At 44.3% G+C, this 22,449-nt stretch overlaps 1 protein-coding gene across 5 annotated transcripts in view; it reads left to right on the plus strand.

Annotated features, from left to right (window-relative positions):
• LOC144140443 (uncharacterized) overlaps positions 1-22,449 on the plus strand; it is a 253,062-nt gene that overhangs the window by 169,045 nt on the left and 61,568 nt on the right. For all 5 annotated transcript variants that reach the window (XM_077672299.1, XM_077672301.1, XM_077672300.1 and 2 more), the window contains 3 exons: positions 4,537-4,606; positions 6,144-6,217; positions 18,836-18,932. In XM_077672299.1, coding sequence (XP_077528425.1) covers positions 4,537-4,606; positions 6,144-6,217; positions 18,836-18,932 — 241 coding nt within the window. The remainder of the gene's footprint in view (positions 1-4,536; positions 4,607-6,143; positions 6,218-18,835; positions 18,933-22,449) is intronic.

The following is a 22,449-nucleotide window of genomic DNA, read 5'->3' on the forward strand; positions in this document are numbered from 1 at the left end:
GCCTGCAACGCAGCGCAAGGAGCGGCCTCCGACGCCCAAGCCAGCAGCAGAAAGGCCCAAAAAGCCAAACCCTAGAGTAACAGCCCCGAAAGACACATGAACACACATACACACAGACTTCAGTAGCTTCTAAATCTCCATAATGGGAAGAGAAAATATTACTCAATGGAACTGTAGAGGCCTCATTAAAAATCTTGATGATGTCCATGAGATATTGCATTCGAACCAGCCAAGTGTGATGTGTCTTCAGGAGACGCATTTGAATCCGAAGCACGCAAATTTCTTAATAGGTACATGGTATTCAGAAAGGATAGGGTTGGCTGCACACACTCTTCGGGCGGTGTAGCCATAATAGCCCGGAAATCTCTAGCATGCCACCCTATCGCTCTCAACACCGTCCTTGAGGCTGTAGCAATACGCACAATAATTTTTAATAGGTTAGTAACGGTATGCTCCATTTACATTCGTCCTGATTATGCACTTTTGAGCTCTGACTTGGAGGCGCTGGTCGACCAGCTGCCCGAACCGTACATCCTAACAGGCGACCTTAATGCACACAACTCTCTTTGGGGCTCCTCCAGAACGGATGCCCGAGGTCGCCTGATAGAGAAATTTCTTACATCTTCAGGAGCATGCCTTTTCAACAAAAAGCAGCCTACATACCATAACTTAGGACATAATACATACTCACATCTCGACTTGGCTATTGGTTCTGCAATTCTCTTTCCATGTCTTGAGTGGGGCGTGGGCACTGACCCATATGGTAGTGACCACTTCCCCACTTCCCTAACATATATAGGTAAAGGCCCATGCAGTCCATCTTCCCATAAAAGGTTTAATGAATCAAAAGCAAACTGGAGCATATTCACACAAACATCTCAACTACACCACACATCCATAAAACACCTACACGTGGAGGAAGCAGCCCAACTCGTTACGGCGCACATTCTCGACGCTGCCGAAAAGTCCATTCCCCACGCCTCCAGCGCTGCGCGTAACCAAAGGAGGCCGTGGTGGAATGAGGACTGTAGGCGGGCGCGAGAGGCCCAGAACAAGGCGTGGGGTGTCCTTCGCCGGTACCCCACGTCAGATAACCTCATTTCTTTTAAACGGGCAAAGGCTTTTGGGAAGCGAGTGCGTCGTGAGGCGAAAAGGGAAAGTTGGCGCACCTTCCTCACTTCCATCAACTCATACACAGACACGCGAAAAGTATGGACACGAATACGTAAACTAAAAGGACAACAGACACACAGCCTGCCCCTGGTTAGTACAACAGGGGACACACTGGAAGACCAGGCTAACACACTCGCACAACACTTTCAATATGTGTCCAGTTCAGCGCACTACACCAACACTTTCATAAAACACAAAACATCCTGTGAGAAGAAGTCCTTGCGAGACAGTAATAAGTCGACGTCATCTTATAACACCCCCTTCTCAATGCATGAGCTGAAGATCGCACTTAGTACATGTAAACCTTCAGCTCCAGGCGCAGACAACATTACATACACTATGATTCAACACCTGCACACATACACACTTGAAACCCTCCTTCACCTCTACAACAAAATATTTCTTTCGGGGCACCTCCCAAGATCATGGAGGGAGGCCATCGTAGTGGCCTTTCTGAAAGAGGGGAAGGACCCTTCCTCTCCCACAAGTTATCGTCCCATCGCCCTCACAAGCTGCCTGTGTAAGTTTGAGAAGATGATCAATAGGAGACTCGTACTTCTTAGAGTACAATGGTCTTCTCGACGGCTGCCAGGCTGGCTTCAGGGCTGGGAGATCCACCAACGATCAACTGGTTGCGTTGGAATCATATGTAAAAGATGCCTTTATCCACAATCAGTTTTGCATAACAGTCTTCTTTGATATGGAAAAGGCCTATGACACTGCCTGGCGGTATGGCATCTTGAGTGACCTCAAATCGTTTGGTGTCTCCGGCAACATGCTGAACACCCTCGCTAGCTACATGTCGGAAAGGACCTTTCGAGTGAGGGTTGGCAGTGCACTTTTCAATGTATATGTGCAAGAAAATGGCGTTCCTCAAGGCGGTGTCCTGAGCTGCACACTATTCATTGTTAAGATGAACTCGCTCCGGAAGGCATTGCCACCAACCATTTCCTGTTCTGTATATGTAGATGACGTTCAAATATCTTTTAAGTCGTGTAACTTTTCAATTTGTGAACGCCAAGTCCAGCTTGGGGTGAACAGACTTGCTGGCTGGGCGGACACAAACGGTTTTAAACTGAACCCTGTAAAAAGTACTTGTGTTGTGTTTTCCCGGAAGCGTGGAATTCATGCGGACCCTGATATCTCTATTAATGGTGTAGTAATCCCTGTCAGAGGGGAGCAGAAGTTTTTGGGAATAATATTCGACAGTAAACTCACATTTATCCCTCACTTGAAACACCTTAAACACAAATGCCTAAAAACAATGAACATTCTTAAAGTCCTTTCACACCAATCTTATGGTGCTGACAAGCAGCTGCTCCTGCGGCTTTGTACTGCAGTGATAGGATCTCGCTTGGATTATGGCAGTGTTGTTTATGGGTCCGCGACGAAGACTGCGCTAAAAATGCTTGACCCGGTGCTTCATTTGGGGCTTCGTCTTGCCTGTGGTGCCTTTCGCACTAGCCCCGTTGAAAGCCTCTATGCAGAGTGTCACAAATGGTCCCTGTATTACCAGAGGACATACAATAACTTGTTGTATGCCTCTAAAATCAGGTCTATGACAAATCATCCTTTTAATTCAACCATTCATGATGCGTCATCAGAGCAGCTCTTTGCAAATCGTCCATCTATTTCCATGCCGTTCCCTCTCAGAGTGAGGGCAGAAGCTTCTGAGCTGGCTGTGTCATTTTCACACATCCACAACACACCCATTACGGATTTTATTGCACCGTGGCAACTCCGTGCAGTTTGTTGTGACTTGTCCTTTCTGCAATTTGACAAAAGCAGGGCACCAAGGGTAGCCATTATTCAGTATTTCCTCTTCCTGAAGGAGAAGTATCAATGCGCAGAGTATTACTGCGACGCATCAAAGACAGCTACGGCTGTGTCTTGTGCTGCGCATGGGCCGAACCTCAACGTGTGTAAAAGAATGAACTCCCACAACAGCATTTTTACGGCTGAAGCACACAGCATTTTACTTATTTTAGACCACATTGTCCAACATCAAATTCCAAAGTCCATAGTTTTTACGGATTCTCTTAGTGTTGTTCGTGCACTTTTGTCAAGAAAACGCTCTAAAAATTATGTAATCAATCTTGTTTTTAAGGCCCTCATGTCGGCATATGCCTCAAGTCTTGGAATAACAATATGTTGGGTTCCTGGCCACTGTGGAATAGCCGGGAATGAAACCGCAGATCAAATGGCCACTGCTGGTACACTCTTGAATACAGTGGACATAACAACAGTGTCGTACACAGACATGAAGCCACACATTAGACACCAACTTCGCAACGCATGGCAAACACACTGGAGTGAACAGACAGATAACAAGTTACATGTAATAAAACCACACCTGGGACAATACACTACTGACTCACACAACAGGCACATTGAAGTTACCTTAGCTAGGTTACGGATAGGCCATACGCATGTAACGCACTCGCACCTGCTCACGGGATCTCCAAGACCCCTGTGTAGCAGGTGTGGGGAGGGCCTATCCGTAGTCCACATACTCATACAATGCAAGGCACTTGACACAACACGACACAAACACTTCAGAGAACTCTACAGACAACATATTCCCCTACACCCATCTCTGTTTCTAGGTGACGATGCCATGGTTTCTGTGAAACGCGTTTTTAAATATTTGTCAGATGTTAAGTTTTTAAACCTCATTTCCTATCATGCGTAATCACATCTGGCCCTATACACCAGCCATCACCATTATCTTTATTGATCTTACTATGTCCAGTTTACACATTTTATACCTACCTTTTGTGGCAATCACTTGTTTTCATTAAATAACTTCTCTGGCGCTCTTTGCCCTCGTCGGCCTTGCGCCATTGAACACCAACCATCATCATCATCATCTGGTTGCTTTGTTTATATGCTTTCTTTGTAAATTCATCTGAGATTGGGCTGTTCTTGTAATATCCAAGATAATAATGTCATGGTACGCTCTGTACATTTTCGGTCATGCCTTGTACAGGGTCCCTCAAGTGAAATTTTTTTTTTTTTTCAGTTTTTGCTCAGGCCTGCTCGCATTGTTCTTTATGGTGATGTAAATAGAATTCACTTTCACTTTGAATAAATGAACTTTCCCAATTTATTTTTTACCCAAAAAGACGAGTTGGCACAGGGTTATATAGAGCTGGATTGTGACTGGAATGCTGCTTGTGGGGTGTTTGGAAATATTGGTAATGATCGTACGCAATGCATCCCAACAAAGCTCTATCCACCACAGTTTGGGAAGCAGTGCTTTTCTTTGCAGCACGCTCTAAATGTCAAGAGACATTTTTTGGCCTAATCGAACCTAGCATTTATTCGGTGAATTTGTGAAGCTTTCGTGTTCTTGTCTTGCAGCTGTACTCCAGCAACATGGCGGCACATGCCCGGACAGTCGAAAAAGTCTTCCAGGCTCTTTCTTCACAGAGTAAGTTCTTGACCAAGTTCTTTATCAAGTTTATATCTAGATTGAAATTTAAGCCCTCCAGGGAGTTGCTTTGCAGAGCAAGTTTCTGATCAAGTCGGGCTTCAAATTTTAGAACAACTGGCCTCTAGAAATTAGATTTCTGCTGCAGGAATGGAATTTGTGGTTGTGTCTTCTTTCCCTTAACGCGGCTTTTGTACGTAAGCTCTTGTAAACTGCATCTGTCATGGTAATTGCGATCAAGCCAATTACAGCAAATAATTAATGCATACTTAAAAAGGTTGCCTGGCATTGCTAATGTACATGAAGCTCCTTGCCAAAATGCAGTTCTATATTCACCGTGCTGGTTAATTAAGGCTTCCGTGTTATGGTTAGGTTACAGCAAAATAAAAAAAAGCTGTTTAATAAGCAGTTTATGCTTTATGAGCAAACATAAGTTGTCTGTAAGCTAATTATTCAAGCAGGAAAGCTTTAGGTGAAGCACTGTTGGGGGCACACTATGAATTTATGGTCATCCCTTAGGCAGTACAGCTTAGGCAAACAGTGGTGCATTGGAATGTAGCATGCACCATCTGTACTTTGTTACAGCAGGCTTACGATGGCATGTTTACTGGTGTAATATCACGAACTCACCCTGTAGGGTAGTTGCACAATTTGTTTCGAGAAAGTTGTCACTTTGAATGCAAAAATACCTGGGGCAATTAAGTCTGCTTACGTGCTTTCAAGGCAGAGGCCTGGACAATACTTATGAACAAGCGACAAGTTTTTTTCATTCGGCGTGAATGGCTTCGACCGGCTTCTTTTTGACTGCACCATGTTTACGCCTCTTTCTTCGATTTCATTTTGTCGGCTTACTGAGTGAGTCATGTCAGCAAGCAGACTGGCACTCGCTTCCCTAGAATTTAAGTTCTGCGAGACTGGTGTGCATCTATTCTACTCGTGTTCCATCACTTTCAGTCGCCACGCGATGCGCACCGTTCTACAACTTTGACGTATCCAATTCATAGTGCTGTGAATTTCGGGAAGCAGTCACATTATCTCCTGAAGGTTCCCTATTCCTGGCCAATTCCCAAAGTGGGCATGTGGCCTGAAGAAAGAAGCAGCAACAATAGCAACTTTTGTTGTACTGCTGGCAATGTGCGGAGATGGGACAGTATTTTCCATGATTGAGAAATAAGTAAGAATAAATGACAATAAAGAAAAAGGAAGTGGAGATAGCGTAGTTGATACACCACTGGGCTGCTTCTCTGCAGACCCAGATTTAAATTTTTTATTCTTGCTTTATTGCGGCACCCATTTTGTTGACGGACAACAATAACAACAATGACGCTTTCTCACAGAAAGGGGGGGAGGGCGACAGGCTTTAATTAAAGTGAAAATCATGAAAAGTGAAAATCATGGTAACAGAAACAGAACTCAGAGTTTTTGTTCGGAGTGTCGACAGCGGTGTGTCTAGGGCTGTTTGTAGACACGAGCATGGCTTAGTTTTGAAGTTTCTGCACCATGCAAGGGAATTTGGTCTTTCTTTGTTCGTTTTCAGAGGAGGCCCTGAAGGACAAAAACCGTCTACTCGCCGCAGAGCTGCGCAGCTGCAAAAAGGAGTTGGACGAAAAGGTGTCATTGCTTACCGCATCGTTTCTTATCCGTAAATTTTTGGCGAAGGTATGGATGCAATTGACTGGCTAGCATGAAAGTGAGTGTTGAAAGGACTTGCACGAGTGACTCATTCGAAGGGGCCGTGAAAGCAAAATACTTGTCTCATTCATTGTAGGGGGGCACATGTATTAAAGCAACTTCTTTTAACCCTTTGAGGGTCGAATTTTTTCACCAAATGTGAGCACCCAGGGTCGATTTTTGTTGTTGCTGATATAAATTCTTTGGATTAGTCTATTTCGTGAAAAAATTATCGCAATTTTTTTAGGGTGACCATAAAGTGACAAAAAAATCGTTTGTGTTGTTACATACGTGTGGTTTATTCGTGAGTAACAAAAGAAAAATTCTAAATAAAAACGAGAGAGTAACAACCGGCACCTTTTGAGTGAATCGAAATCAGATAGACATCAGTTTCGCGGGCATAAAAAGCGGGAAGTGCCCGGAGGACGATACCAAAACCAGCCGCTGCGCGCGTGCGGCCGGATGTGCGAGCGATAGACGGTTCACCACTCCTAGAAAATACAAAAAAAAAAAAGAGAGAAAAGAGCCCCATCAGTTTCGCAGGCGACCTTGGTCTGTGGCAGGTGCAAGAAGCGAGAGGCGCCCGGGCGCCCGGTGATACCCAGCGCGCCCCCTCGTTACCGGATACGCAAGCGATAGCCGGCACGCCGCTGAAGTAAATCATAAAAAAATAAAAAGAAGAGCCATCGGCGCAAGAAAATAATTTGACGTATGTCTCCAGTGTGGCAGCACATGCCAAGCAAGAGAAGTTGGCGAAAAAGGTGCGCTTTTGAAACATACAAGCAATGATGTACATGTACGTTATTGACCGTTTTGAAGGTGTTTGCAGAGGACGTACCGTATTTTCCGGTCTATAAGTCGCGCCTTTGTTTAAGGCGCACCCCCTTCAAAATGACGGTTTTTCAAAAAAAAAAACGTATATAAGTCGCATTGGTGTATAAGACGCACCAGTGTACAAGACGCACTTGTTAATTAGGTAAACTCACAGTGAATTAGATCGTTAGGAAGAGCGGCGAAAGTACATGGTTGCGGTGGCCGCCGCCTATCAACGCATCGCCCGGTGAGGAGGGCTAGACACGTGCATCTCCCGTCCAAAGTCTTGACAGAACAAAGTTCATAAAAATGGTTTATTGATACACACAGATGGCATGTACTTACAAACGGCGTTAGGCAAAACCATTGAAGTCTTCCTCCGACTCGCTGACAAACAATTCAGCAACTTCAAGTGTGAGTTCAGCCAGCACATTGCTATCGCCCTCCGACTCACTGATATCTTCTTCGCCAACATCGTCACCACTCGCGGAACGGATCATTCCGGCCTTTATGAACCCGGCTACAACTGCTTTTGTAGAAATGGAGTCCCAAGAGTCGGAGACCCATTTGGCCACCTCTCTAAACGTCGCGCGTCTCTTGCGTGCTGTCGTAAATCAGCGCAATAAAGGGATAAAGGTGTCATGGCAGACGGAAGTGACGCCACCGGAAGCGGCCTGAAAATCGAAACTTATCAGCAAGCTGTCATTTTAAAATTAGCAGCACGTTTACCTCCTTCAGAGTAACTCTCTGTGATAATTTATAAGCTGCATTTTATTTTTGCTACCCAGTTGGATATTACTTTGAATTTATTCTGAACTGTAGTTACTGCGCATGGCAGAAAGTGATGCGCGGTTGTCGCAGGCCATTATCATTGTTTTCCACTGGAATAAACTGCTAATTCTTTGATTTAATGTCCTGAAGCGACATATGGGCTATGAGAAACACAGTAGCGGTGGGCTTCGGATTCATTTTGACCATAGAGCTGTGTCTCCTAACGTGCGTTGCTCACGCGCGGCCGCTGCGAACCGGAATTCTTCTGTACATAAGTCGCACCGGTGGATAAGACGCACCAACGAAAATTTCAGAAAAAAACCGCGATGTATACACCGGAAAATACGGTATAAGTACGTTCATGACTCTGCAAGGGTTAATTTTCAAGTGAACTTTGTGAAACTCGTCAGTCTTGCTGTTTTCTCCCCACACATTTCAAACATGCCATTATTTTTCCAGTTGGTCAGTAAGTTACCAAGAAAATTAGAGGTAATTAGCCATTTTTGATCACACGTAGACAAAGCAGTGTTAGTCTGAAAACTGTAATCTTTACATTTTCTGATACTATTAGCCCTGGTGAATGCAGTAATTGAAGCAGTTTTTTTATGGATCACTTGGAACTAATTTCACAGTTCATTAAACTTGGTGGCACCAGTGGCAAGGGACCAGTTTGAGTGCCCATTTCAAACACCAAAGTTTAATGAGCTGTAAAATTAGTTCCAAGCGATGCATCAAAAAACTGCTTCAATTATTGCATTAGGGTTCATGGTATTGGAAAATGTAAAGGTTACAGTTTTAACTCGCTCACTACCACCGGAAAATTGACCAATTTTTAGGGCTCCAAGAAAACATTTTTTTCCTGCTAAAAAAATTGCAGGGGTGAGACAGCTGCGCATATTGCGCCTTTCTGATACAATTCCATTTTCCTGCACCAAGCTGCTCCAAAAGCACGAAAATGGCGAAAATTGCGCCAAACTGCTCCAGAAGAGCCTCAACGGCACGGATTTTGATGCTCATGTCGGTTTCGGCGGGGACAAAAGCCTCCCGCATCCCGGTCACCGCTTTTATCGTCGGTCAATCGCAAACACAGAAATGGCACAAATAGAAAGACTGAAACGAAGCAAGCGATAGCTTCTAAAACTCGAGTCGCTTTCCGTCCCGGTTCGCTGAAACGGCCTTCTCGATTAGGCATCGCTGTGGCAACAAACATGGCCCCCGCCTGATCTAGCTGCTACCAACACGCTCAGTGCGTATCGGCGATATTTTCCCTTATTTATTTTACGCTATCAGCTGAGTTCCAGTCTATTCATTCTATTTGTTGTGGCTCTGAACAGTGACGTTAACGCAAGGATATGGTTTGAGATTGGTGCCAGATTACGGGAAGTTGGGGGGCTCGAAAAAAAGTTCATTGAAATGTGGGGCCTACGACTTCGGCGTGGTTTGTCCTTGAGTGCGAAACGCGGTGCGTGCGTCTATAATCGGGTTCGTGAAGTGAATTTTTTGGCTTGTTGTGCTTTTGTAAAATGTTGAGGCATTGCTGTGCTTCGAAGCGCGATCACGGGCCTCGGGGATGGAACGGTCGACACGAAAGTTGCGGGCTGTGCTGCGGCGCCATGACCTGTTCAGGCAGCGCCCAATAGCTGCAGGACTACACGGTTGCCATAGAACGCGACTATAACACTTGATGTATGCAAAATGAAATTTAATGCCAAAATCTAGGTGGCTAAAGATTAGCGCTACTCAAATGACCATAGGGTGAACCTGCGCCCCGGGGACTGAAACGGGTAGGCTGGTTGGGCTATGCGACCGTTAGCTCAAAGCTGCTCAACTGTTGCCGTGACTACAGTCGTTCGTACAACACAGCCTGGGATTACAAAAATAATAATTTTTAGCATTAAAACAGCAAAAAAACGCCACAATTGCGGAGCCCTTAAATTTGATAAGAGTTTTAGCAGTCCGTCTGTTCAGTCATGTACGTAGTTATCGTGCTCACCGGGACTCGTCCGGGCACTTGGGCATTCGTAGCCGTAGGGGGATTTGTTGCGCGGACCTGCCTTCGCCTTGTCCGCGCCTCCTCGCCCTTCCGCGCGCGCAGGCGCAGACCGGTCCGGTCAACCCGGTAACAAACTAACCAACAGAACAGACGGACTGCTAAAACTCTCTAATGTTAACGGCAGTTTTGTTGTCAGTGTTGCGTGCAGGCGCAACACAATATCACCAGTTAGGAAAAAGGTAGTGCAGTTAGTACTTTGTGATACTCTTAAAAACTCTTTCAGGTAGGCTGTTTGAGTGTTTTGTGTATTCAAAACTGATTGAAACGTGCACTTGACCCTGCAAATTGCTGAAATAATGATTTTTTAAGCTCACAAGACGATGTATTAAATGTCCCTAACTGCTCCAAATCAAGATTCTTCTGCTCCAAAATCGAAATTTTGCTGTTCCGAAAACTGCTCCCAAATCTGTTTGGGCTGTCTCACCCCTGAAATTGGTTAGGCACTAATTACAGGAACAAAAAATGCAGATTATTTAACGGCCTTTCTAATAACACCAGTTTTTGAAATGTTTTTATATAGTATCATAGTTCTGAAAAAGAATATGAAATTAAAATTTTTGTCAAGTTGTCGAAAAAAATGATAAAAAAAGGAGTTGTGTATATCAAACCACCGGTAGTTGAAAAAAATTAGAATATACATTTTGTAGGGGAACATTTCAAAAACGTGCCCTAGAAAAAATGTCGACTTGTGCGGAACAGTTTGTCAGATAAAAAATTTTAGCACGCATGGTGCTCGTGTCATGCGGTGAAGCCCAACCTCAAATTCAAAATGTGCAATTTCGGGTGGTTTCCTAGAAGAAATCTGGCGGTTTGACATTAACAGAGGCACCAATTTGCCCCCACATAACGTAAAAACATCATGTCAATGGCTGACTTTTCATTTACAGCGAGCACAATATTTGGGACTAGCACGTGATGCGGAAAAAAACATGCATGAAGTTGAAAACAGAACACCGTGGCTGATGCTTGTTGTCATTCACGGTCAGTTATCTCTCAAAACATAAAGCTGAGCTTTATTATCATCTTCTTACTCACAATTGTAGCCTTGCTCGCAAAAATGAGGTACGATGAGCTAGAATCGTGCCCTGCAATCTTTGGCCGAGTAGCAGTTGCACGATGAAAAAGATCAGCACAACGAGCCTCCTCTATTGCAGTGCCACCTAACATTTTTCAAATGAAACAGTACAAAAACTTATCAGAGACTCCGTCCGAATAGACAGTTCAACTAAGCAGCTACATTAGACACCCAGATATACCCTCGCATGGAAACGAAACTGGAAGTTGGAACAGCTGGCAGTGTAAGGCTGGTTTGAAGCGCTGTCCTCGGCGGAACAAATATCTGGCCACTGGGTGCGATCTTTTGACTTGCATCTGAAGTTCTTATCGCAGAAATCGGGTTAGGGGGGGGGGAAAGCAGGAGCGGCGTGCTTAGTTCGAGGATCAGTCGCGGACGCTCCAGGCGCCATGGCAGGTAGTCTTGAAGTTGGGTAACTGTGTAGTAGCGCTAAATATGAATTTCGCGATGCAGAAACGAAACCAAAACGGTTGTAAACTGTTTGGGAATGGTCCTGTGGTAAGTAGAACTACCACAGAACTTAGAACGTGCGCAAAGGTAATAAAACTGCCTAAAATCATAAAGTAGCTTTGCAACCAGGCACTGCTTGACATTTTCAGCCGGTTTCTGGGATTATTACTGTCAGAGCGGGAACTGGCGATGTTTGCTGGTTCACCATTCATGGCCTGATAGCAAAAAACAAACGCTGGTGCAGAGTAATTACGAGTGGCACGCATTCTTCGTTGGTAGCAGTGACGCGCGATGACCACGCCCATTTTCCACACCCAGGTAATTCAAAACCATGTCAAAAATCACGTTTCCATTGCAAAAATGAAACCAAAACTGATTTTGAAAGGCCATTTTCTGATCTAACTCCGAACAGCTTTACTTGTTCGAGCAACGCCTGGAACGCTATGAAAAGGTGCTCCCAAAGTATCGATCAAATTGATCGATTTTGAATAGGTGCGGTAGCGAAAGAGTTAAGTCTAGCACTGTTTTGTCTATTGTTTGACCAAAACTGGCTAATTATCTCTAATTTTCTTGGTAACTAATTGACCAACTAGGAAAATAACGGCATGTTTGAAATCGGTGGGGAAAAGCAGCAAGACTGTTTACTTGAAACTTCAAAGAAGTTGTTTTAAGACCAGTGTCCCCCGTTTAAAAGACTGCTGAATCTCATTAACAGTGACACCAATTTTACCGTAAACTTCAGACAATCGAGATATCGAAAAAAACTTGATGCAGTGGCAACTTCCCAGCCATTTTCTGGCGATTTCACTGTGACGTAGCAGAATCTTTTTAGTGCAAATGGCAACCGCCAATCTAAGCCAATTCCATTCAGTGATGTTCCGTACTAAGAAGAAAAATTCCCATTTCTAGGTTCAGAAATTCCATATTTCTGGCATTTTTTCTCGCAGTTTTCTCAAGAATTCCTTCCAAGTTCCTTTGCATCCTCTTTTTGCAGCTGATGGATCGTTACGTAAATTCCTGTTCAGTTTTGGGCGATAGCCAGCACCACCTATGTCTACTTTACGTAGCCTCAATTCCGGACGCAGACGCCCTTGAGAGAATGAGTTGCAGCGTGAACTGCATTCCACTACATCTGCCGATCAGGAGCATTGGCTACGCATTTCACATTTTGTGCCAAACAGCGTGCTTATACCCGTGCCACTCATACACGAAAAATGACAGCTGCTTAAAGGGACACTGAAGTAATTTGTAAACAATGCGGGATTACGAGCGCAAACTGTAGTCCGGAGTCCCTGGGCCCTGTTTCAACCACTCTGTGCGCGTTTACGCGAATTTATTTAGTAGAAAAATCAATTCGAAAATGCTTCCTCCTCTCTTTATGCTCGCCCATTTTCTGTGGCGTTTTCGTGTGACGTCGCGAGGAGCCGAGCTCGCAATTGGCTGCGCTACTGCACGGCTCCCCGGCCTTCAGACAGAGTCAGTCGGCCCAGCGTTTCGTCCGCCGGCCGCCGACGGGTCGTCGCAATTCGTTCGCTCAGTTGAAACATAGCCAGGACACGTTTGTGAATGGAAGAATGGGCCTTTTTTTACTTGGTTAGTTTGTACACTGTATCTAGCTCCAAGTCAAGGTCGCTTCACACAAGCGCTGCACAAGCGCACATGCGACACTTCGCTGACTGGTACGCCAGTAGGAAAATATAAGGCCCCTTGAAGGCGGGAGAAGAGTCAGCGAAGTCAATATAGGTACTAAGGAAATAAAATCAACTGATATTTTTACCGTACAGCGTAAAACTAGGGTGCGGGAAGCACTTTTTTGCGCTGGGCGAACAAGCAGAGCGGTCAGGAGCACGACTACGCATCTGCGAACGCTTTCCCGTCTACGAAATGCAATTGCTAGACGTGAGCTATTGTGGAAACTCGGAGGACGCTTACTGCACGAGCGCAATACAACAAATAGTCACCTAAGCTGTTTGAAATACTAAAACTAAATAAAAGTGTAAACTGGTTATACATTATATACCTGATATTTTGCATTGCCGCCAGCGGCCTCCTGTGGCCTAGTTGTCTGGTGCGCTAGGTATGTCACTGCAAGTGTTTTGCCAGTCACAAGTTCGAATCGCCGCGTGTACATGCTTTTTTTTTTTTTTTATGAGTTAACTTTCTTGTTTTTCGCCGATGTTTTCTATACCGAGTTCACCTTTTTTTGGGCCACAACGTTCATTGCTCCACGAACTAGTCCACAGAACTCGCGCAGGCTGGCACTGCCGCGCTAGCGAGTTCTCGTTGGCGTGCTGTTGCCATAATCACCGACTGCTTGCGGGCAGTGGGTACAGGCCAGAATCAACAGACCCTTGGCCTGGTGCGAACACGCTTTTTACGATACAGGCATGAGCGAGGCAAGCTCCAAATATGGGGGAAAAGCGCATGCATTTGAGCGTCTGCGGGGACGTGGAGGGCGTTCATGCACTGCGTAGGCCTCAGATAGTGAATGCTACGATTCCAAGCCGTCCTGGGAGGCTTATCTTATGCATTTTACAGCCGACAACATGGCAGAAGCGCGGTACTACGATAACTGGGATATTGAGAATGCCCATCCAACGACGCCATCGAATGTCAAACATGTTGTTTTACAGACCGAAACTGAAACCGAAACTTGTTTGATTGCTAACCTTGGGCATCGTCCAATCACGGCGCCCCCTCCTCCCAACGTCACAGCTTAGTTTCTGCGGCCGCCGCAAACCGCGCATAGTAGTTTTTCTTCTTTCGCGCTTTGTAAAATAATTACCGATTTGTCAACCGGATAAACGATGAAAAGTGTGCTAATTTGAGCCAGTCTACACAGTGCAAGCAAAAACGGGAGCTTGACAAATTCACTTCTGTGTCCCTTTAATGCCTTGTGTTTCAATGCCATTAATTTGCTACTACATGCAAAAATCTGATGCCATTTGCTCTAGTGTCATTTCTTAAGGAGTTGTGCACAACTCATTCGCCTTCACGAACGCCTTAAACCTGCCTACTCTCAAATGCGATGGGCACCAAATGAAACCATCGAAACTCTCAGCACCAGAGTGTTGATGTGGAAATGTAGCTGAACTTCGAAATGAGACGATTTTTTTGTGCACTCTTGGCAGCGAAGATCTCAAAAAGATGGAGGTCGCTGAAACAGCGGCAAAAGGCAAAACATTTTGTTACTTATTGTTCTTAATATTTCGGATTTGGCTTCCGTTGGCAGGCGGCGGCAGCTGCTGAAGCCACTTTTACAAATGGCTCACACCATGTTTTAGAAAGCACTACTCCTCATAACATTTCCTTTCAGAAAAAGCATTTTTAACCCTTGTAAGACTTTTTTCTCTACGTTAAAAGAACTTCTAAAATGTGAGTGCATTTGTCTTTTTGGTCATTATCATCGTCATGCCTAACACATTTACTGCCTTTGCGTTTTTGCGTGTAGCACGGCCCATCCAGATAATGTCATTCGGTATCTTGAGGTCTTAAACACTTAATGTCATTTTTCATGTACGTGTGGCACGGGTATTACTTTGCATGCTAAAACTCCAAGTTAAAACTGCCTATGTGGAAAGGACCAAAACATTGTTGGGAAATTGAGGTAATTTTAGCTAGGGGCCAAGACTGCATGCGCCATCTCTTGTTGACAGCACAAAAGAAGAGGCACACCCGAAATGCTTTCTTTGTATATTGCGTAGGAATACATTCTAACAGGCTTCATCCCTCCAGCCATCACTGCTTGATGCTTTTCGAGCTGTTTGTCTTGAAGTATTCTTTCCTCTATGCTTCCTCTTTTTCTATGAACTGGATTGGAAGCGGTCTTGGATGCTTGTGGCTTGCGGGAGCAGGACTGCGGATATTTGAGCATAAATTAGCCCACGATGTGTTAAAAAAGGGAAAACAGTGGCCTTAAACCAAAAATTTTATTTTTACAGTTATGATGATACAAATGAGAGGATGTGATGTATGTAGTTTTTCATTCTGATTGTAGATGTGAAAATTGTTTTTGTGTTAAAAAACTATATTCAAATCTATTCGAAATTTTATATTTGATGTTTTGACAGTTTTTGTAAAAAGAACTGCTGGAGTGATGCAGCTGAACAAGTCTCCAGTGAACTGTGCACAAATCAAGGAGTGCAATACGACTAACATCATCATTCTAGCTGGTCTGCAGCAGAAGTTACGGCCGTTTGAAGTTTGGGCTGGAAGGCAAAACCATTTTTTTTTTTTTTTGGTTCCCACCTTCCAGGTTCCAGGCTCAAAGTTTAAACGGCTGTAACTTCTGCTACAGACCTATATAGAGTGATAAAGTCAGTCCTATTGCACTCCTTGATTTGTGCACAGTTCACTGGTACCTTGTTCAGCTGCATCACTCCAGCAGCTTTTTTACAAAGACTGTCAAAACATCAAATATAAAATTGTGAATAAATTTGAATGCTGTCATTTTACACAAAACGAATTTTATATCTGCAATCAGAATGAAAAACTACATATGTCCTCCAATTTTTATCATCATTACTGTAAAAATAAAGTTTTTCATCAAAGACCCATTGCCCCCTAAGGGAGCTTTTTAAAAGAAAACTAAGTTATAAATTACGCGAGTTTCGGTTTGCTGACATTAGTTTTCTTTTTTACTCCACGGCTCCTACAATTTCGTGCATCTATTAAAGATCCCCTTTTTCCCTTTTGGTCAAAATTACAGCCGAAAATCCCCCAGAAAGAAAAAAATCCCCGCAAGGAACATCACTGTTGCCAGGAAACATGACTGAGTAGACTTCTAGTTCCATATGGTAATGTGCAGACTGTCTTTAGTTCTGGCTTATATTCTGTCATTGTTGAGCAAAGTTTGAAAGTTTTTTTAATATTTATGGTATTTTTTGATGAAAAGAAGGGTCTTTTCTGGCTGGAATGGAGCTCAGTGAGTTACCAAAGGTGACGTCATTCAAACTGAACAAATTCGAGTTTTGTCTTCATGGCCTCAAATTGTGAATTGTTCTGTGTAATAAGTACATTTTACATCTTAAGACTGGCACTTCATTCTGTACCCTTTCGTACTCTATTCCCCAGTTACTGTACCCTCCACACCTAATAAAACAGCTGGAACTAACGCAAAAACTTCCCTGCTCATTGCATAGTAAAAGTTGTTTTGTAGTAAGGCCATCGCAGCTTTGTAAAATGCGGCTTCGACGAGACATGAATCCTGATTGTTTATTTTTTATTTCTGTATGCGAATGTCAGCGACTACGACTAAATTAAATGCTTGGAGGAGTGCTGATACACAAATCTAAAGGCACAAAAAGTGGCAGGTTTGAGTAGCTAGATCATAGCAGAAGCAAAGGAGAACAATGGATACGTCATCTTGATATAAAATACGGCCATATTATTAGAGTAAATACTTTGAAAATTGGCAGGAGGTTGGTTAAAGCAGCCTGCATTATGAATTGCAACCATGGCACGCTCTTATTGTGGGCAGATTCAACCGTAAAAAGCAAAAACGCCCGTGTGTACGTGATTTCGGCGCACGTTAAAGATCCCCAGGTGGTCAAAATTAATCCGGAGCCCTCCACTACGGCGCGCCTCATCGCCTGCGTTGCGTTGGCGCGTTAAACCCTAAAATCAATCAGATTCAACTGTAGTGGTGTTCTGCAATTTTCAAAAAGCAGGCTGGGTGAAGGTTGTGCTCCGTAGCTTCGGATTAAAAAGGCCCTGAAACAAAATAGAGGGTCATTTAATTTGGAAGGACTGGTGTTAGGTACCTCACTTAGCTCTGTTGCAGCCCTGGTAGATGTTTTTTCACTCACACACACAAAAAAATGCGCGAAATATTGAAAAAACTGATTTGTGCCACGGGGACATATGACCCAGCACTATAAAAGAAGGATCAGAATGGGGTGGAGTGCATTCGGCAGGCATTCTCAGATAATGAAGGGCAGCCTACCATTGTCCCTGAAGAGGAAAGTGTATGACGGCTGCATCTTACCGGTACTCACCTACGGGGCAGAAACTTGGAGGCTCACTAAGAGGGTCCAACTTAATTTAAATTGAGGACGACTCAGCGAGCAATGAAACGGAAGTAGATAGGTTAACATTAAGGGACAAGAAGAGAGCGGAGTGGGTCAGGGAACAAAAGCTTGTTGAGGACGTATTAATAAAAAATAAGAAGAAGAAATGGACGGGGGCAGGGCATGTAATGCGAAGGCCAGATAACCGTTGGTCGTTAAGGGTAACAGAGTGGATGCCTAGAGAAGGCAAGCGTGGCAGGGGGTGGCAGAAAGTTAGATGGGCAGATAAGATCAAGAAGTTTGCGGTGATAAATTCGTCGCAGTTAGCACAGGACTGGGATAAGCGGAGATCCATGGGAGAGGCCTTTGCCCTGCAGCGGGCATAGATAGGTTGATGATGATGATGACTATAAAAAATCATTGTGCTAGCTGCACATTACCATTCCAGTAATACAAGTAGATGGAACTAGAAAACCCACTACTATCGCTGAGTCGTGTTTCTTGGTGGTCGCTTAGGCCAGTGGTCACCAATTGTGCAAACACACAAGATTCTGTCGCAAGACTCGTGGCATCACAGAGATTTTGCGGGACAGTGGCTGGGGAGGCAAGACTGCTTCATCTGTTTTGCTTGACGTCTACCGTATTTTCTGCTCTATTAGTCGCACTTCCCTCAAAACAAGTTTTTCTGGGGAAAAAAAATGTATATAAGTCGCATCGGTGTATAAGACGCACTGGTGTAGAAAGCGCACTTGTTAATGAGGTAAACTCATAGAGGATCAGTTTGTTAGAAAGTGCGGCGAAAGTACACGGTTGCGGCGGCCGCCGCCTCTGATTGCATCTCCCGGTAAGCAGTGCTACACACAAGCATTTACCGTCCAAAGTCTAGACAGAACTACCTTCTCAAAAATGGTTTACTGATACACACAGATGGCATGTACTTGCAGACGTTGTTTAGGCGAAACCATCGAAGCCTTCTTCCTCGGACTCGCTAACAAATAATTCATTCATTTAGACCATAGAGCTGTGTCTCTTATAATGTGTGCTGACATCGCGCAGCACACAGGGACATTTTCGATCACAGACCACGCGTGGCCGCCACGCACCTGATTTATTCCACACAAGTCAGACCGGTGGATAACCCGCACCAGCGAAAATTTCAGGAAAAAAAACTACAATTTATACACCGGAAAATATGGTAGGTTATTTGTTTGTAGTTTGCGATAAGATTGGCATCATTGTTAAGGGACCAAGCAGTCTTTTTAATGAAAATGAACTAATCTTGTATGTTGTCTTTGTGGCCCCTTTTAATAATTCTTTACTTTAGGATTGATGCATGCATCTTGTGTCCTCGTGGTGCAAAAACAGCAACCCTTGAAATTTCCACTCAGTCGCAGCAGTGCGAGAGCACCGTGTTGGAGAAGCAGACTTGGGAAAGTCGTCACCAGAAGTTGGAGGAAAGCATGGAGCAGCTCAATGCCGAAATTGGTGAGGCCGATTTTGTGCGAGTTGCTATATAATTGACTGCGTATTTGCTTGCTTCGCTGCAAATGTCGCTGAAAGACTGTATGACCTTTTCCCCCTGGCCGCGCAATGACCTGTCTTCTCTCCCACCCTTCTCAGTCCTGCAACGGTGAATGCAGTGGACGTTTTTAAGTGCAGAGCACTTTAGGGGCTCGCCTTGCTGTCATTGCTCGCTCGATGGACCCAAGTAGAGGCACAGTGCGTTCCGTCGTAGCGGCCGTTGTCATGGCGTAGCCAGAGGCTTCCGAAGCCAACCGGTTTATATAGTCGTGTGCGTTCGAAACTCGTGAACCGCTGGCGCTTGTCATACGTCTCCCCGTTTTTTAGTGCAAAGAAAACTACAGGTAGATTTGAGGCAAAATATACGTAATTACCCAGCAGTGCCTGCATTCATTTAGTTAAGAATGCTCATTGGGTTGGTTTTTACTAAGCGAAAAAAAGTGGCTGTGCAACACTGGCACGTGTGGGAGGAAAAGCAAGCACAAACAGAACTCCCACTGGTGCAGTTTCAGGCAGGGGGCGGGCGAGCACTGCGAAGGCGGGAAATTTGAACTGCATTGGGTGGTAGCAGGGAGCGGTAAGCGGCGCTACAGCCCATTATGGTGAATCACTGCTCTGCACTTCCGACAGCTTTCACATTGAGTGGAGCAGCTTTTATTTTTTCTCAGTTCAGTTCAATTTTCTGGCGTTTGCCTTAAACTGGTGCCGTCAAGCTTGTTGCAGCTTGAGATTTTTTTTTAATAAGTGTTTGCTGTTGTCTTGCTCCCTTTTGACACTTCCTAATTGTAATGCTATCGCAGGAAGCACTCCCACGTGTATTTTTTATCAACAGAAGACTGCCTTTTTCAGTTAAATGCAGTGGACTCTTGTTAAAACAAAAGCACTTCATTTGAATTCTCGCTGTGTTTACAGTTTTTGGAGGTCCTAACTGCAGCTCATTGACAACAAGTTTCCTCTTTTAATGAAGCGGTGCTTATAACGAATTCAGTTTTCTGTACCGAGGGCTTCGTTATAATGAGTGCTTAGTGTACCTATGTTTTTCCTCAAGCGTGTGTAACGCTTTCTTTTTCTCTTTTTATTTTCTTCTTTTTTTCTTTCATTTTTTTTAAGTGTTGACATGATGCGTGCCGGTACTTTTGTTGTACCCTTGTCACACAGCAAATCTAATGTAATTCAGAGTGAATGACATTAGCTGTTAATGACATTTGGTTTGGCCCTGCGGGTCTACATGGCGAAACAAATGTCATTTGTCAGTGATAGCTGTGATGATTGGAGAGATCGCAAAACCGCGAAATTGTATTTAAGTGCATCTGGAACGTTTTCATACATACTATTTTTTTAAAACATAACAAATGATTATTTTCTTAAAATAAAGATAAGGAAATCACCGGTTTAGGTTACATCAGTAGACATTATAAGCCGAGACATGTCCGCAAAAAATCTGTATTAGGGTAGTGCGTGCACTGGGGACGAGATTTTTTTTGTTAATACTTGTGTGTCTTTGTTTATTTGAAAAACAACATTAAGGGGAAAGTATAAGTTATAAGTTTACTAACAGTTTTAAGAACAGTATTCTTTGGTTTATTACTGAAATTTCTTGACGCACCACTGCTGTTGAGGCTACTCATTTGGCCGCTGAATGAGCTCCCGAACCTCCATTAGCCGTGAAGTGTCATTCGCCTGAAATGTCATTCGGTATTCTCGTGTGGCGCCGAATTAATGACATTTAGAGTGAATGACTCTAAATGTCATCAGATCTGCCGCGTGACAGGGGTATTAGAATCTTAAAACAATCCTGCTTACGTTACTCCGTGTTCGAGCATTCTTTCAGCTGTTTTTTTTTTTGGCCCTGCTTCAATGGACAAAGAGACACAATATTCTCGCGTTTAGGTACTGTGCAACTTAAGAAGTGCTAAGCCTAAAGTTAGAGTTAGGCCACTTCAATGAAGCCATTAACCAAGCCATTTTATCTACTCTGCAAAGTAACGCAAAAAACAAAGTCATGATGGGTAGAGTAAATATATTGATGCTCTTTAATAATAGGTAGAAATGGGTTTCATCATGCGCCTGCGAGTGCGGAAGTCAAGGAACGAGGCAGACGAAAGCACTGTCTGCTCTGTTGACCTTTCCTCAGAGTTTCCAGTCTTGGGTGTTTCATCTTTAATGTGCGGTACCCAAAAGTCGGCTGTTGTTTTTGTTTACTACTTCCAACTGGTTGGGGACAGTGAAAGGAGTTTATGAGCTGATGGGCCATGTGACAATCAAATCCACTGCTGTCGTCTTAACTTTATGCCTGTTACGTAAGGCACTGATGTGTAGAAAGCACTGTTTTATCTCAACTACTGGCACTGTGCTGCTCTTCAGATAGAACTGTCTCTGTCAAAGCATTTTAATAAAGCAACTTCTATCCCTGAAGAGGAGCAACATTTAGAATTGACAACACCGCCATCAATTACTTGCATAACTGGATAGTAAGTGGACTGTATTGTCAGTCTAGTTTGAACTTTGCTGGAAGCTTGAAGGCATATTTGTTCTCTTGCTGTATTAGAAAGTGCAGCCATGGCACGCTTTTACCATGGTGCATTCACACAACGCTTCACCCCTGGGAGGCTTTAAATCTGTTTGCACATAACCAGGTTATAACCCAATTGACAAGATTAGCTTGTAAAAAGTGTCGTTTAGCTTCTTTTTAAGGATGCCATGCAGACAAAATACAAGTTTCTTTTATTCGAAAGATTTTGTGTTTCATAGTGCCCTCAGCGCTTGTGTGGCAGCAAATGATGCTGTATTCCCTGAGAAATTAACGGGCACTGACACAAAAATTTTGCATCTTGTTTTTTTTTTTGTTGCGATAAGTAGCTAGTGACCTACATATAACCTGTAGAAACCTCATTTGCTTCAGCGTGCGTCGGTTGTTTAATTAGAGGCATTTTCAATGCGGCCAGTCGCAGTTTCGGTTTCAGCGAGTGCCGCGAAACGATGGATTTTGTGTGAACAAAGCTGACCACATGACCGTCGGAGGGATATCACAGAGCAGAGCCGTCGTAGCACTGTCGAATCCGCATCGACGGCAGTTTCTGCGAATGCCCCCACGTACTGATCTCGTGAGGCGCTTAATTAAAAAGCGACCGTGGATGTGACGCAGGCGCTGCGAGTGCAAATGCTACCGCGGCTAAAGAACGACGCGCGACGCTCAAGACGGTGGGTGGCAAGACGCGCGCTGGGAGCAGCCGGCCGGTCTGCGTACAGGTCCACCTACAGATGTGTTCGGCTTAGCACTGCGGCGGATATTCGAGTGCCGCTCTCGTAAGCGGTGCAGATGACAATTTTTAATGCAACCCGCCATCGCATCATTAACTCCTTTCTCATGTAAGCCACCATGGTCGGGACTTGGGGACAATTTCATGCAGCGGTAACAAGCTATCACTCGAGCTACCTGCGCCGGCTTGGGCCACTTTACGGCCGTGGCCGCCGCCTGCAC

Source organism: Haemaphysalis longicornis, unplaced genomic scaffold (assembly GCF_048455015.1).
Source record: "Haemaphysalis longicornis isolate Haplotype H1 unplaced genomic scaffold, Haemaphysalis longicornis Haplotype H1 scaffold_1, whole genome shotgun sequence".
NCBI lineage: Eukaryota > Metazoa > Arthropoda > Arachnida > Ixodida > Ixodidae > Haemaphysalis > Haemaphysalis longicornis.